The 16326-nt window shown below is 42.4% G+C and overlaps 3 protein-coding genes across 14 annotated transcripts in view; 2 read left to right on the top strand and 1 right to left on the bottom strand.

Moving 5' to 3' along the window:
- The first annotated feature begins 859 nt into the window (after positions 1-859).
- On the top strand, positions 860-10026 carry Hyls1 (HYLS1 centriolar and ciliogenesis associated). 7 transcript variants are annotated; one of them, XM_021656251.2, is made up of 4 exons: positions 861-999; positions 2598-2647; positions 7000-7121; positions 8772-10026. In XM_021656251.2, the coding sequence occupies exons 3-4, from the start codon at positions 7108-7110 to the stop codon at positions 9691-9693; spliced, it is 936 nt and encodes a 311-aa protein (XP_021511926.1). In that variant the 5' UTR covers positions 861-999; positions 2598-2647; positions 7000-7107; the 3' UTR covers positions 9694-10026. The 7 variants fall into 7 exon arrangements, with proteins under 7 accessions (XP_021511930.1, XP_021511926.1, XP_021511929.1 ...); XM_021656253.2 differs by lacking the exon at positions 861-999 and adding an exon at positions 1244-1373; XM_021656254.2 differs by lacking the exon at positions 7000-7121.
- Positions 877-16326, top strand: part of Ddx25 (DEAD-box helicase 25) — a 34022-nt gene continuing 18572 nt past the window's right edge. The window contains exons 1-4 of one of the 4 annotated variants that reach the window (XM_021656260.2): positions 12897-13105; positions 13674-13740; positions 13990-14034; positions 14495-14630. In XM_021656260.2, the coding sequence (XP_021511935.1) occupies positions 13043-13105; positions 13674-13740; positions 13990-14034; positions 14495-14630 (311 nt within the window). In that variant the 5' untranslated portion in view covers positions 12897-13042. Of the gene's footprint in view, positions 1000-12896; positions 13106-13673; positions 13741-13989; positions 14035-14494; positions 14631-16326 lie in introns of those variants that run through there. The other 3 variants (XM_060371566.1, XM_060371568.1, XM_021656246.2) reach the window with 3 other exon arrangements.
- Pus3 (pseudouridine synthase 3) lies at positions 4018-12853 on the bottom strand. 3 transcript variants are annotated; one of them, XM_021656247.2, is made up of 6 exons: positions 12710-12853; positions 11894-12079; positions 10428-10500; positions 6172-6578; positions 5504-6066; positions 4018-4744 (listed from the first exon to the last, which is right to left on the bottom strand). In XM_021656247.2, the coding sequence occupies exons 4-6, from the start codon at positions 6544-6546 to the stop codon at positions 4246-4248; spliced, it is 1437 nt and encodes a 478-aa protein (XP_021511922.1). In that variant the 5' UTR covers positions 6547-6578; positions 10428-10500; positions 11894-12079; positions 12710-12853; the 3' UTR covers positions 4018-4245. The 3 variants fall into 3 exon arrangements, with proteins under 3 accessions (XP_021511922.1, XP_021511925.1, XP_021511924.1); XM_021656250.2 differs by lacking the exons at positions 11894-12079; positions 12710-12853 and adding exons at positions 10907-11059; positions 11771-11883; XM_021656249.2 differs by lacking the exons at positions 11894-12079; positions 12710-12853 and adding an exon at positions 10662-10862.

The raw sequence follows: 16326 nt of genomic DNA, 5'->3' as shown, positions 1-16326 counted from the left end.
TGTACACCTCCTGCCAGAAGAGGGCATCAGATCCCTTTATAGATGATCATGAGCCGCCTTGCTGGGAATTAAACTCGGGACCTCCGGAAGATCAGCCAGAACTCTGAGCCGCTGAACCATCTCACCAACCAAAGCATTAGAGATCGTAAGAAATAAACTCGTGCTTATTTGTGTTAGATTATACAACCGTCAGAATTCGGACGAAATTCTTTGGATTCAATGCATCCCAGTGACTAAAATGTTGAACTATAGGGGTCTCTTTTCCAATCTATTCTCAGCACTAGGGTCCTTTTTTTTTTTTTTCCAGGCACGTACATATAAAACATTATACCAAAAAGGCCAAGCATACGTGTATATGTATATATATATGTACATATATGTATATATATACATATAATCCTATACAAACACACCAGTTGTTTGTGTTTTGTCAAGAGTCGGCTCAGAAAAGGAAGAGCATTGTGCCGAGGGAGGGCTGCAGGGGCCTTGGTCAGGCTGTCCCAGAGGGGGCGGCCCCACGAGCCAGGCCGGCAGAGCCCGACAACCTCCCTTCCGCTCTCCCCGACGACAGGCAGGGCCAGCCCGTTGCCACGCCGCCAGACCAACACCCAGACAACCGGGGACAGCTTCCGCGCCGCTGCCCGGCGGGCTCCCGCGGGACCTCCGCGCCCCAAGCCCCGTTTCCGGCCCGAGGGGGAGGGCCGAAAGGAACGTGCACCAATCCTTACGTAGGCGTGGAGGACGCGGGCGCGGCTCGCTCCGGGATTTAAACTCGAACGGCGGACCGTTAACGACTGCGCCGGGCCTGCGCGGCTGCGCGAGGCGGAAGCGGGTGTTCCGCGGAGGGCGACGGCGGGACGGACCGTGCGGCGGCGGCTGGTGACGTGCGCGGAGCCGGGGCGGCGGACCTTTGCCAGACGGGGTGCGGCGGAGGCCGGGGCTTCTTCCCCGCTACGCGTGGGTTCGCCTTTCCTCCCTGGGCCAGGCTCTGTGTTCAAGGTAAACGCCGGCGTGCGCTGCCCGGGGCGTCTTGACCCGGCTGCAGGGGCAGAGGCCCCCGAGCCCTCCCAGGTCACAATGTGCACCCTGTCTGCGCCACTTTTAGCCCGACGGTCAAGCGGGCGGACGGAGTCCTCGGGCCAGCGCGGAGGCTGGGGACGGGTCCGGGTCCCCAGGGAAGGAGCCGAGCCCGGCACGCCCGCGGCCAGATGGTGCGACCGCTGTCGTTATTGTTGGAAGAGCAGGAAAGTCGCCCCGCGTTTGGGTTCCACCTTTCGTGGATTCATGGCCACAGCCAGCCGTCCTTTGCGGTTGCTTAAGATTTAGGATAGCGGTTAAAACTGAAGGAGCCGCTCTGGGTTGCCCCACCCCAGGTAAAGAGAGGAAAATCTTATAAAAGCTGTACAATAATACTGCAAACAAAAATAGGGACCTTTCAAGTTTCTTAGGTTTTTCAGCACGCAGTGCTGACGCAAGCGAATAAATTAAAGCACCCCAATGTGTGTATCGAGGTAATCAGTTTTTTTAGAGGGCATTTTGTCATTTGGCTTAGAAATTACACCATAATTTCAGTTATATCCAAATCGAGGGACTTAAAAGGTTAAAAATTCCACCCTCCTCTGGCCCGGAATGGTGGCCTACGCCTTTAATCCTAGTGCTTAGGAAGCAAAGACAGACAGATCTTTCTAAGTTCGAGTCCAGACTAGTCCATAGAGTGAGTTGCAGGACAGCCAAGGCTGATACTTTTAGAAACCCTGCCTCGAAAAACAGGCGCGCGCGCGCGCACACACACACACACACACACACACACACACACACACAACACCCTCAGAATCCTTTTGAGCTGTAATTAGGTATAATGAGATTTTTAAGAAAAATTGGTGTTTTTGTCAATATTAACCATATTTATTAACAAAATATAAGATTGTTTAGCTTCTAAGTTTCTCTAGCATGAGATTGTCGTGTTTATTAGAAAGCAAAGGAACTGACCATAACCTGTAGACATTAGGAAAAGTTGCATTTCACTTTATAAGCATCTACATATTTGAGGGGTAAAAATGAAGGGAGCACAGTTTAAACACAAAGGAATGAGACTTTTATCACTCTCTTGTAAGAATGACATTAAAAATTGTCTTGTTTTAGTCCAGAATTGCCCCAGGCCAACTCCAGAAGAGATAAACACATGCATGCACACACACACTTCAATTAAAATTTAAAAACCTATTGAAATAGTTACACTTTTTAAATGAAGAAATTAAGCTTTAAGCCCTACTTTATATTTTTTTCTAACATTCAGTCCTACCTTGGTGTTTGTATAAATATTACCCCTCTGAAGTAATTTTGTAAAAATACGTTTAGGAGCTTCTCGTTTGCTTCTTCTGAGATGACTGACTACTAAAGATAAGGTCACTGAACCTATTCTCTTTAATACTCACACCCAGGCAACCTCTTGAAAGGATTTCATTCAAACTCTTGCTTTTTATAGACTCCTAGTGTATAACACCCCTTAGTTAGGGCTTTTTTTTCCTAATGAACTATTGCTTTGAAGTTGATTTTTTAAATAACAATATCTCTTAAAGTCAGTTTTTCTTTTCTAGGTTTCCTTTTTGTTAACGTAAATACTTCAGTCAAGGCAAATCAAAATAAGGTAAGAAATTGCTCTACTATAGGATCGTAGTTGAGATGCAAGCACCCAGTGGATAGCGCACAAGTGCCTCTAATTCCAGCTCCAAGGAATCTAAAGAGGCTCCCCAAGCTCTGCAGATACCCATGTGTGCGGACACACATACACACAAATAGTTAAGAATGTTTAAAATTAAAGGACAAAGTAGTCCTTTTCAGAATGTTAAATTGACAAGAAATCTTACTTTGTGTCACTGTTCTCCAGCCTCCTCTGCTAGGATATGAAAGCTATTATGTTATACCACTTCTGCACAAGTTTTTTGTTGTTGTTTTTCAAGACAGTTTCTCTGTATAGCCTTGGCTGTCCTGGACTCACTTTGTAAATCAGGTCTCAAACTCCGAGATCCACCTGGATAACTTCACTTTTCTTAAGTTCTTTTATCTTCTAAACCTGGAATTCTTTTCTTGAGGTCTTTGATTCTATACTCTACCCCTACGAGCACTGAGGCAGCACCGGACTACCTTAACTATTGTTTCCAACTGTTCAGTCAGATGTTCCTGACATTTAGCAGCTTCAGGAGTGCTAAATGTGAATGTAAATGTGAATAACACTACTGCAGTGACAGCTACTAATAAGTAGAATTTAAGTTTTGGGGTGGTATTTATTGTTACAAAGAATTTTGTACATTTGAATAATATTAGCATTTATAAATATTAGCAATGCTTTTGCTACATAATTTTCTTGCTTTTAAAACTGCTTGGTGGTCCCTGAAGATAATGACTGTGACAAACTGTTTTACCTAAATTAAGCTTTTGTCAATTTTCAAGTATACTAAGTATGTGCTAATTTCCAACTCTGCAAACAACTTTTATTTTCCACCTTAGAATCAAAGCCTTTTCTACTTTGGTTATTCAGAGTTTCTAATAGCCCTGGCTAGTCTTGAACTCACTGTTTTGAAGATATGACCTTGAATTCCTGAGCCTGTCTCCACCCAAAGGTTGGTTGGTTGGCTTAAACCCCCACTGCAAATACACACCTGTCCTAGTTTTGCAAAGGTGAACCTTTCAGAACTCGGTCAAGAAGAACCAAAAGTGTTTTTACATCTCTAAAGGTCATAAGACTAGTGCAACATAGCATTTTTTTTCAGAACTTAAAAAAACTCTTAACCCTTAGTAGAAAGTTTGCCAGTCTTTGCACTTGGCTGCCTCATTAAAAACATGTGCTACATTGAGCTAGGTAGATTCCAGGTATCTTCATACCTGGCACTGAACCATCAACCTAATCTTTAATTGATGGAATTTGGTACTTCTACATTCTTAAAAAGTAAGACACTAAAGCAAAAATCTCACATTAGTGGTTATCACATTTGCGTTGAAAAAGAACAACAAATAATATTTGTGAGACCAGGCTTTAATGAATATAAATGCAAAACACAGATTTCCAGGAGCATATAGGTGACAAGTGCTTTTTGCTTCTTTTACTTCATAATTCTTTTGGACAGGGATTAGAGAATATTTAGACCCTTTACTGTTTAAGAAGCTGTAAGGACTTTTTAAGAATCAGTCATTAGAATTTTAGCTTGTTGTACCCTAGATCCCAGTAAAGATCTTAGCTTCCTGGGATTATACAATGCTGTTAATTTCTGCATCTATTATACAGACTCTCTTGGTTGGATTCTCTAAAACAGTATTTTCTTCTGTGTCAGCACAGTCCCTTTTGGCTTTTGTTGCTTCCTTATGGAGTAACTGTGGGTGCTCAAGGCGTCCTCTTCGTACAAAATGCTGGATCCGGGATTCCAGTCCCTGGCATTTAGGACGATCCATGAGGGGCTTATATGTGCGCATTTTCACTCCTTCTACAAAGGCACTGGTATGCTTTATGACAGAAGGCTTAATGTTTCTCCATTCTGTTGCTTCATCCATCTTTGTTCCTGCCCTACATGTTACCATAACAGAGTCTAGTCCTTGCAGCATACTATATAGCATGTGAGTTTTAACAGCATGATTAGCCCATAGCTGCTGTAGGTGGGTAACATTGAACTCCTGAACCTCGTGATCATAAATCCACTTGATATTTTCAAATTTACAGTCATACAAGACTAGAGGAAATTCAACAGCCATGCTAAAGAGAAACAAGTATGAAAATATGTATCAGTTAGCCAGTACTTCTTTTTTTTTAAATACTGAGCTTTAGTTGAGATTAAGGAGGCAGGGAAGATCTGCTAATGTCAGTGGTAACATCTAAGAAAATAGAACACTGCCTTAATCTGGGGCAACTTTATAACTCCTCTTTTTTTAAAAAAGAAGGAAAGTAAATGTCAGTGGTAACAAATCGTCACGACATGGGTTGATAGAGCTCCCCATGATGCCAGAAATTTTAAAACATGTTAGTTATCCATATTTGTTCATAGCATTCTCAGTACCTAAGAATGAACTACTGGTGTCTGTTTAGCCACAGCCTGTTCACAAAAGAAAAACCTTTTCTACCTTCCCTGTAATTTCAGAAGCTGGGAAATAGGAGTCGGTCCAAATATCTATTTCCTCACTAATGAGAAAGAGAAAACTAGTAGGTAACACCCCCTCTTAAATGTTCATAACATTCTACAAATTAGGAGTTTATGAAGCTCCCTGGGGATATGGCTCAGTGGTTAAGAGTACTAGCTACTCTTCCAGGGGATCTAGGTTCAATTCTCAGTATCCACTTAGTGACATACAACCTGTTTTTGACCTCTGTAGTTACTAGACACACAAGGGGTGAGCAGACTTAGCATGCAGGTGAAACTCATACACTTAAATAAGTATAAAGTTTAATGAGGGCAGAGTTGGTGAGTTACTTCAATGGTGGAAGGAACAAGGATATACTAATGTTTGCTTAACTTACCTATATTGAGGTTTCTGGGGATTTTTCTCTATGTTCAGCAGTTCATCAATAATCTCTGGCTTCTCCATTCCTTGGCCAATCAGGAAGAGGATAGCCATCATACACCGAACCTGATGATACAGGAATGCCTGGCCAGTCACTTCAAATTGGCATAACTGGAAAGGTTCTTGGCTTCTCTCCTCACCCAGGCTCTGGACTAGTTGCACTTGTGCAGACAGAATAGTCCTCTGAAAATTAATCACTCCATTGGCTACATCCATTTTACACAAATTTCTGAAATCATGAGTACCAACATATTTCTGAGCCGCATAATTCATGGTTACAATGTCTAAATCAGCACGAGGGAAAAAATAACGGTAAGTCCGCTCAAGACAGCTAAACCTAGCACTAAAGCTAGGCTCTACAGGGGCCCAGGCCAATACTCGGATGTCTGCAGGAAGCACCCGATTGAGAATGTGGGTATAACGGATCTCTTCAGCAACATCAGCAGCTTCATCTTTTAAATTAGAATCTTCTGAGTTCTTGCCACTTGGGAACTGAGAACGTAGGTCCAGAGAAATCACCTGTGGAATTAAGAGAAACTATATCAAAGATGATCTTAAGGCTCAGTATGTGCATTCAGATTTCCTGTTATTAATGTCTCTCAGAAACAATATATTGGCCCTTACCTGTCCAAAGGCACTAACTCCTTTGTCTGTTCGGCCACAACGGTGATAGTTAGAGGTCTGTCTGCTTTCTACTAGTCGGGTCTTGGTTAAAGCCTCAAAAAATTTCTCTTCAATGGTATTGCTTGTGTTTTCCTGACTGGCAAAACCCTGGTATCCCCAGCCTAGATAGGCTATTTTTAGGGCAACATGTCTTCGCCCATGAGCACTAAAATCAAATGCACGCTTAGCTTTTCCAGAGCCTAAAGAATTTTCTCTGATACTTAAATTTTTTATAGAGTTGGCCTGTTCTTTTTTAAGTCTTTCCACCTCCTGCTCCAATTCCTTTACTCTCTTTTGGAGTTTCTCAATCTGGTTTCTGTCTGTGTTTTCAGCCATGACAGCCCCAGAAAGAAATCATGCAGGTCCGCCTGTAGAAAAGACAGTGAGATGATGATTAATCAGTGTCAGAGCTGCTTCCTTGGTGATGTCAGTGTCACATGATTAAATATCTAAGCTGAGCATGGTAATGCAAGTTTAGAGTCCTGGTATTTGGGAGAGAAACTCTGTCTGGCTAATTAATAAAGGAAAAGGGAAAACCCTCACCTTTTAACTTTCTTTCTAAATTTAGGAAAATTCCTTGATTTCTCTATTTCTCACTAATCAAGATGACTAAGAATTCATGTTGACTGTTCCCCCCCCAATAGCATTTCCTCTTGATTTCTTAGTATATCTGTCCAGTACTTTTAATGGTAAGATTTATGTGGGCTACTTGTGACTCCTGTTTCTATTTAATATAATATTTCAAGTAAGTGGCCTATATGTTATCTGATGTTCTGTTTTGTCTTAAAGGTGGCACAACAGAAGCTATCTTATTAATTGAAGAAATACTATCAATGATTATATTTCCCATTGGGAGTAAAACCTGGAGACAAAGTTTTCTTACTTTAAGCAGTTTTAATGGCAGAAAAAAGGTAGTAATTACTTTTTTTTACAACCAAATTTCATGTTTATAAACGACTTCTATCATAGTTACAAGAATTAATCCTACATAATTTGGATCTGGTAGTTGAAGTCAAACTAAAATTAGTACAAGAAATACAGGAAAATGCCTTTTTTGGTGGTGGTGGTGGTGGTTTTTCAAGACAGGGTTTCTCTATGTAACAGAGCCCTGGCTGTCTTGGAACTGTAGACCAGGCTGACTCAAACTCACAGAGATCTGCCTGCCTCTGCCCCCCTAGTGCTAGGATTAAAGTTGGCTTTTGCTTATATTATTATCAGAGAACAATACTCTAGGGAAACAACACTAGGAATTGAACTTAGAGCCTCCTGTATGCTAAGCAATCACTCATGTCACTGAGCTGAATCCCTAGGGGAAAGGCATTTCTAAGTAAAACAATACAGAAACCCAAGAACTGTAGGAGAAAGAAAAGTGACTACCTAGGTATAAATTTAAAAGGTAAACAACAAACAAAACTTGGGGGTGTAGCAAAATAGTACAACATCTGTCTAACTTACACAAGGCCTAGGTTTGATTTTAAATGTTAACAAACTGAAAAGTAAATGAGCAAAGACCAGACATTCCATGCAAAAACAGAAAAAGCTTATGAAAATATGTTCAAGTATATGAGAACAGTTGTGGAATAGTCTAGAAGGATGAGAAAGTTTGATGGTAAACAACTATGGAGGAGTAGAAAACTTTAGAGGTAATTCCATTCTGGAAATTTAACCCATGCTATATGCATATGACTAGATTATGTCAATTAGGGACTAGATAAATTTGACAAAACTTAAAGTAAGTTTCCATATACTGATAGCTGAGTTGCCACAACTCTCCTTAAATTACGAGAGGTCTTGCACCATGTTCCTTTATAGCATGAAAAGTTTGAAATGTGGAAAATGCAGTTTTCCAGACAGAAATTTTTAGATAGAAATTTCTTCAGGGAGGGGAAAAATCCTTGGTTAAAATTACATGCATAATTTTTCAATTTCAAGAGAAAAGAATAGGGAAACAATGTAGCAGGCAATTAGCTACCTACCTTAAATCCAATCAGGAAACTAACCACTGGATATTTTCATTAGAACAGATTATCTTGGGAGTATATCCATTTGTGTGTGTGTGTGTGTGTGTGTGTGTGTGTGTGTGTGTGTGTGTGCGTGCGTGCGTGTGTGTGCGTGTGTGTGCACGTGCTCCATAATGTTACTTTTTGATGTTAGGGTTATCTCTCTTAAGAGTAAAAGCAAATATACAGTCTGATTCAGAGTGTCTGCGCTACATCCAGCTACACTGTTTATGATGATCAGTTAAGATCTTGAAGCTTCCTATGAAAATGAACTAATCCTAAAATGAAAGGATTATGTGAATTAATAAACACATAAGAGTATGGCCATATACAAAAGCATCCTCTAAATATGTTATATAATGTCCATTAAGCATCATGTAAAGTTAAGAGACATATGCAGAACTCAGCCCTTATGGGAACCACTAAATGTGACAAGGAATAGAAAGTGTAAGGAGTGGAAATAAAAGCAAGAAATAGACATATCCCCACCACAACTATTTGCTGTTTTCCATTTGCGTATAAGATTGAGACAAGAAAACTAACCAGTGTTATCTCTTACAGAGAGCCTTATAGTGTAGAGGAAGCAATGGAGCAACTGATAGCACCTGGTGGACAAAAATGGGTCAATATGGATCCAGAAGAACGGATGTTAGCTGCAGCTACAGCTTTTACACATATCTGTGCAGGGCAGGGTGAAGGAGATATAAGGAGAGAGGCCCAGGCTGCCCAGTATGATCCCTACAGTAAAGCCACAATAACACCAGGAAAGAGACCTGGTCTTCCTGTGCAACTGCACTACCCACATACAGGAGGCCATTCATCAACAGTTTCAGAGGCTTCCCACAAATGGAGAAAGCCAGTGATGAAGAGAAAGGTGCTACGCAGAAAGCCAGATGGGGAAGTACTAGTGACAGATGAGTCTGTTATCAGTGAATCTGAATCTGGTGCAGAGAGTGATGTAGATCTCTGGGACTTGAGACACAGGCTAATGAACCTGCAATTCCAAGGAGACACAGAATCCCCAGTTGACACTTCACAAAAATTTAACCTGCCATGTGAATACCAAGGGATTTCACAAGATCAGCTCATTTGCTATCTACAAAGAGAAGAAATGGGCCCTCCCGTTTATGAACAAGACTTGATTGTTGCTAGCAGACCCAAGTCCTTTATTCTCCCCAGACTGGATCAGTTAAGCCGAAACCGTGGAAAGATAGACCGAGTAGCCAGATATTTTGAGTACAAAAGGGATTGGGATTCAATGCGGTTTCCTGGTGAAGATCATAGGAAGGAGTTGCGCTGGAATGTCCGAGAACAAATGCTTTCCCGAACAGAACCCCAGTCCAAGCCTCAACATGTATATGTTCCAAACAACTACCTAGTGCCAACTGAGAAGAAAAGATCTGCCCTCCGTTGGGGTGTCCGTTGTGACCTTGCAAATGGTGTCATGCCCAAGAAGCTTCCCTTTCCTCTTTCTCCTTCTTAAGTCTTTTTTTTTTTTTTAAACCTCTCTCCCCTTCCACAGGATTTAGTGATAATCTAGTTCTTTAGCTCTTCTAAATACAACTGACTTGAAAAGCCTACAGATCATAGACTAAGGACTTTACTGGTTCTTCCTAGGTTTGCTATGCCACATAGGTATCATACAGCACTTTCATTGCTAAATTGCCCCTCTCAAATACAATTGAAAGGCGGAAAAACTACCTGAAATTTGGATTTTGTCAAAGTTGTGCCATTTTTGAAAAGACTTGTAAACTGTGGTGGTTCTTTTAAATTTAGTGGGTATTAAGCTCATCTATTAAAGAATTTTAGAAAAATACTTGTTGAACCTTGTTTTAAGTATCTCCCTATGTAAGGAGGACCTCAGATCTAGGTCAGGATTCTCTGAACATCTAGTGATACTCAAATTTTTCACATAAAAACCTGACATGAAGACAGACACAAAATGACCTAGACTATCTGGGTACAGATCTTGATAATTCAGTAAGAAATATCTAAAAACCAGAGTTGTTTATCTCAAGCACTAAATTAAGGCCTGAAAGCTGGCATGAGTGCTTTTTTAAGAAGGAAAAACAATATAAATGTATCGGTTTGGCAATTACTAGCTGCTAAAACATACTTTCCAAACACTACTTGATGCGACAGATAGAATACATTTCCCCAGATCCACCCACTGGTAGACATGTTATCAGGAAGAAAATTAGTGGCTCAGCTACTTACTGTGGGTACATTCACTCCAAGTAAAAACTGCAAACTCGGTGGTATACCTGAGCCAAGATTATTGCACAGATGCCTGGGAATGAATGCAAGTGATACAGACTGGTAAGTCAAACGGCAAGATCTACCATACACGCAGAGTATAGGGAAGAATTAAAACTTAACTCTAGGTGCAGGATTAAAAGTATTTCGGCTTTTCAAAACACTTGCCCTTTAAAAAAAAAAATGTGGTTTTACCTTTTGCTGGACCTCAAAAGTTCAAATCACCAAAATTAAAGTTTTTCAAGGTAAGGTTTTCTCTGCTGAAGAAGTGAGCTGATTCAAGTCAGATTAAGCATAAAGGTAGCTTTTTTTTTTTTAATTACAATGTATTAACTTTGTATCCCAGCTCCCTCATTTCCTCCCATGCCCCTCCCCAAGTGCACTGCTGATAGGAGAGGTACTCCCTCCCTTACAGATGACCCTAGTCTATTAGGTCTCACCAGGACTGGCTGCACTGTCTTCCTCAGCGGTCTGGTAAGGCTGCCTGTCAGGGGGGGGGTGATCAAAGAGCCAGACACTTGAGTTCCTATCAGGTACAGGCCCTCTTCGATAAAGGCAGCTTAACTGGGTACAGCTCAGTTGGGGCAGGTTCACTGGTTCCCAAAGAACAAGACCAGGGAAGTCACCATGGAGAGGGAGAAGAGAAAGTTCATGGTAGAGGTCAGGGTATACCAGCCATGCCCTGGGACTGAGGTATGCTGGAAGAACCTGGAGGCCAGGTGTATTTTCTATGTTAAATATCAGCTCAGCCACTTGTCCTGGGTCTGAGACCCAACAGTAAGTATCCCAGTTTAGTTCTTCATAAGCATGAACTGGGCCAGATCAATCCAGTCACCAGACGGACTTATTAAAAAAAAAAAAAAAAAAAAAAAAAAACCCAAGACTCTAGGCCCAGTACTGTTTGTGTCAGCACACTAGGTTTATCAGTGTGGTGATAAATTTACAAAGACAGGTACGTGGCGGTGGCCAAACACCCAAAAAGGGATTCCTGGGTGCACTAAGCATCCACCCTAAAATAGCCCCAAATGTACGAAACTAAAATGTGTGGATACACAATTCCTCATGAAAAAGGGTTCAGGATGCGCTACGATCATTAACTCTAGAAAGTATTGTGTAAAGCAAAAATCAAAATAAACTAATTCCCGCCACATCTTCCTCCCATACCATCTTTAATGAACTGCTACTGTTTGTATTTTAAGCAATTCTGACACAGCAGAGGCCTTCTAAGCTAAAAACCGCTGGTGGGACTTTCTTAGCTCCAAGAAGTCCCAGGCAAGACACGACACGCGCTGTCCTAATCCCACCTCAAACACCGGCGCCCTCCTGAAGCACCTAACTACAGGGGCAGAGGTAGCCGTTCAGCCTCCCTCCATTTGCTCATTCCTCTCTGGAACTCAAGCTTCCCACCTGAGAGAGTCCAAACTTACCTTCCGGTCTTCACCTCCCGGTCCAGCTACTAGCCGGAAGCCGTGGCTTCGGGTCTCCAGTGAGCATGCGCGGCCTCCCTGGAGGCACGCCTGTGGTTCTGGGAAATGTAGTTCCTTGGCCCGAGTGTCGGCTTTAAGCCAAAGCCCACCTCATGCGCAGGTTTCTGATGCAGCCTCCTCTTTACCCTAAGGAACAATCAATACAAGAACGAATGTTGAAATTATAGTTCTGGTCTAAAATGAGAGAAGTTTTCAAATGCTGGCTATCGTATGTGAAACTAAGAGATTGAAGATCCTTTCCATCCTGTTTAATTAACAGAAATTTAACATTGAGAATAAATATATATAATTACAATACAATATGTTACTATATATATTACAATATAAATGCAAAGGCTAAAGGGAAATACTATCGCCTGAAAAATGACTGAAAGATTGTGAAGAACAGGGCCAAGGAATTCTGCTTCAGCACCACGGAGAGATCATGGCCTCAGTTTTGATTTTCTATTTTTGCCAATTCTAGAAATGTTGCCCAACTCTTAAAATTCCAGGAGGAAAACTGAAAATTCTGGTTATTTGGCCCAATCTTAGCGTAAGGGATCTACCCCCAGAGCTGTGCAATATATGTCCTAGGTAGTGGTGGTCCGGATTGCTTTAAAAAGAGACCACGCCCTAGAACAAAAAATAAAATACGAGTGTATGCGGGCACATTACATTTATCTAGGACTGAGACGAAAGTCTGCACTTGAATTTGCTTTCTTTCCGAACCTCTGGGCAAGCCCATCTGTCCCTCCACTGTCCATTGCAATCCCACACCTTGTGATGCCCAAGCGAGGCTGTCCGGGGAGACACCTGCACGAGAGCCTGCAGCGCAGAGTGGGTACCGCCTCCGTGCCCATTTTCTCTCTGATGTGGGGATGGCCGGCTAGCCAAACGGAAAGCTCGCGGGTGTCCCGCACAGCTGCGCCCCGCACCTCTCTCCCTCCGCCCGCTCCGTGCCGGGCCCGCGCCTGCGCACTGCGCCGTGCCACGGGTGGTCGCGAGGCGGACGTCGGTCCCGGAGCCTGACCATTGGCCACTGAGCCGAGCCGGCGCTGCCCCGCGCAGGGGTGGCAGCACGTGCCGGGGGCGAGAGCGGAGACCGCAGCTATGGCGTCGTTACTTTGGGGAGGCGACGCTGGGGCGGCGGAGAGCGAGCGGCTGAACTGCCACGTAACTGCCGCTGTGCAGGGGAGGGCCCGGGGGCGGGGGCTAGAAAAGGGACTCCCCAGGAAGTCCCCTGGGGGGTGGGGAACGCTGGGGTGGCTTATGGAGTGGGTGTCAAGGGATAGGGGGGAGGTGTGGGCTGGGTGGAAGGGCCACGGAAAAGGATACTCCTGGAGAAGATCGGCCTTTGATTTGAAAGGGCAGAGACCCCTGGAAATCCACAGGGAAAACACAGCTGCTAGTCCTAGCACTACTGTTTTCTCTCTCCTGGTTTTGACCATTTAGCAGGCTTCTCTTCTTTATAGCTACCCTCCCCTTGTAGACGTAAACCATCCATCACCCAGGTACTGCCCATATTCAGACTAAGAGACCCTATAAAGAGAGACCATGGAAACTCCCATCCTATTAGATGATAATTCATACAGTACACTGATTCCTGAAATGAAATCATTACTCCCTAACATTGCAAAGGAAGCTTGGGGTGGTCTTCCCTGCCCTCGCTGTAGGATAGCACCAGGCTTCCTGCTTGATGTCCTGCTTCCTAACATTGGTTGAAATTTGTGCCTTTCAATAGTTTTCAAATCTCGTCCACCCCAGGAAGAACCTTCGTGGTATTAGGAGTACCACAGTCCCAAACATAGGTGAGTGCTGTTAGGCTAAAGCAAACTAGTTTAATTAAACACCTTTGCTTTCCTCATGTCTTTGCCAGCTGAAATAGCTTTGGCTTCCTTAATATGCGTTCAAGACCGTCCACCTCCTCAAGTCGCTTTACTCTCCCAGGAGATGGCTCTGTCTGCATACACTGTAGAATCTGAGAAATTTTAAGCGTGCACTGTATATTTTTGCTCAACATTTATCTTTACAATTACTATTTCTCTTTTACCTCTTAGATGGCTCTCTTAACACGGAAGAAGATGATGATGAAGATGATGTAGGTAGGAAGCAAGTTTGTTTGCATGTACCTACAAAGCATTGCTTGGTTTATAATCACTTAACGGCGTTAATGAATAGGATTTCGTTGAAAAAAACGATCTTTGTTTTCTTTCTGAATGAATACTATCAGAAAAATTAGGAGGGGGTATATTTCTTTAGACTAAGCTGAAATGGAAACTGCAAGGAGTGGATTAAGAATTTTCAGTTTGGCAAGGAAGAACTACGTCCTGTTGGAATTAAATGTTAATTTGTTCAAGGTCAAGGGTTGGTGCAACAGAGCATAAGAAACTGGATTTTGTAAAAGGGGGGGGAATTCTCAGCGCTGTGGCATTCCTTCTAGAACTTTCTCCTAGAAGGAAGATAAGAATAAGTTGCAGTTGTTTTAGTCTGCTGCTGAATGGGAGATAACAATTAGATGCTATTCTGGAGGCTTGATGGCCCCTTTTGGTTTTGCTTTTCTAGTGGATTTGGCAGCCAATTCACTCTTAAACAAATTAATCCGTCAGTCCTTAGTAGAATCCAGCCACCGAGTGGAAGTCTTACAGAAGGATCCCAGCTCTCCACTCTACTCGGTGAAAACATTTGAGGAACTACGGCTGTGAGTATCTTAACGTTTAGTGTGTAAAAGTGCTTATGCTAGTGAGCCTAAATAAGCTAGTACGCTGGTTCTAAAAACCATCAGCTTCCCCTTCATTTTCTAGTATGCAGTGTTAAAGTAGATCCTATCATTTTTACATGCAACTAAAATATAACTCAAGGAACACTTGGATACCCAAGTTGCCTGAGCACATTTTGGTAGGGAATATTTTAATCTTGCAGGAGTCAGGGGAATGCCCAGCCAAGCACAACCATGTTGTCAGTGTCCATATCAGAATCCAGACTCATTGGTGACCAAAACATTGCCAAACCCTTACCACCTTTTAAGAAGTTACAAGCTTTTGCTTTTCTAACCATAACTTATTTCAAACGGTATTAAAATGAGTAACTTTCTCAAGTGAGTTTTCATCTCCTAGGGATGAAATGGACATGAAGAAAATATAGTCTAACAAAAAGAAAAGGTGACAGATATATGTGGCCACACCAGGCTTATTTTGCCTGCCATGCACAGTAGGCAGGTGGACCTGGTTAGGTAGCAGTGTAGCCAACCAACCAAAAGGCAAATCTAGACACACCTTTTGTCAGTGCCTCAGGGTCCCCATTGTTTGAATTAAGAGCCTGTGAGTGAGTGTGACCAGTGACTGTGGCTGCTCATTCCAGGGCTTGCTGTAGCTCAGTGTTGCTGATATTTAGCACAGTTTTACTTTGTAGTAGAGAAATGGCTTATGGATCTGAAAGATGTCTTAATTGATTGTGGAGGCTTACATTCCTGTTTCTCATTTGGCCATTGTTGGCAGGGTCCCAAATGGGAACACCCAGTATTTGGTTTCCAAGAGAAAGATGTGGTAACATATGAACTTATGTAAAGGAAAATATCCAACATCCTGATGCCCAGACATTTTCTAAGTGGTAGACAGGCCTATGATTAAAACATAACTGCCAGTCGTCCACCAAGTAACATACCAAATTAAGGACATCCAAGTGTAGCAAACATAATGGTGTGTTCCTTTAATCCCAGCACTTGGGAGGCAGAGGGAGATGATCTCTGTGAGTCTGAGGCCAGCCTGTTCTACAGAGACAGTTCTAGGCCAGCTAAAGCTACACAGAGAGACCCTAACTTGGAAAAAAAAAAAAAAGGAAAAAAAAAGAAAAGAACGTCCAAATGTATGGGCAACTCATGAAAGGTGTAAACATTCCAGTCCACTTGTGCTGTTCTCATCCTGACATTTTGCAGAGGCAGAGGAGTACGGGAAAGATGCATTTAAAGTTCCTGCATCCGCTAGATGAGATTATAGTATACTGAATCTGAGAGAAATGTTAAAGGAATCACCTCACTTTTTTTTTCTGAATAATTCTGTCATTCATGAAAAAAAATTAACCCAAAAATGTCACTTTGTTTCCCAAATTTTATACAAAAATAACACCGTCGTAAATGATTATACTCCTTTTATCAGATGAATGCTCATCCCCATCAAACCTGTAACAGAAGGTTTGGCTTTAGGCCTTTACAACTTCCCTTAATTTAGGCTTTTAGGCCAGCTTACAATTTCAGTAGTTCAGCTTAGAAGCATCATTGTATATAATTAGGGGACAGGGTTAGGTGTAAATAATGTATTTCTAAGTTACCTTCAGTGCTTGTAGAGCTTTAATCTTCATTGCCAACTTCTCTAGGTTTGGAATGACCTAGATCGCACACA

Source organism: Meriones unguiculatus, chromosome 1, assembly GCF_030254825.1.
Source record: "Meriones unguiculatus strain TT.TT164.6M chromosome 1, Bangor_MerUng_6.1, whole genome shotgun sequence".
Classification (NCBI taxonomy): Eukaryota; Metazoa; Chordata; class Mammalia; order Rodentia; family Muridae; genus Meriones; species Meriones unguiculatus.
This window is presented reverse-complemented; position numbering and strand designations above follow the sequence as displayed.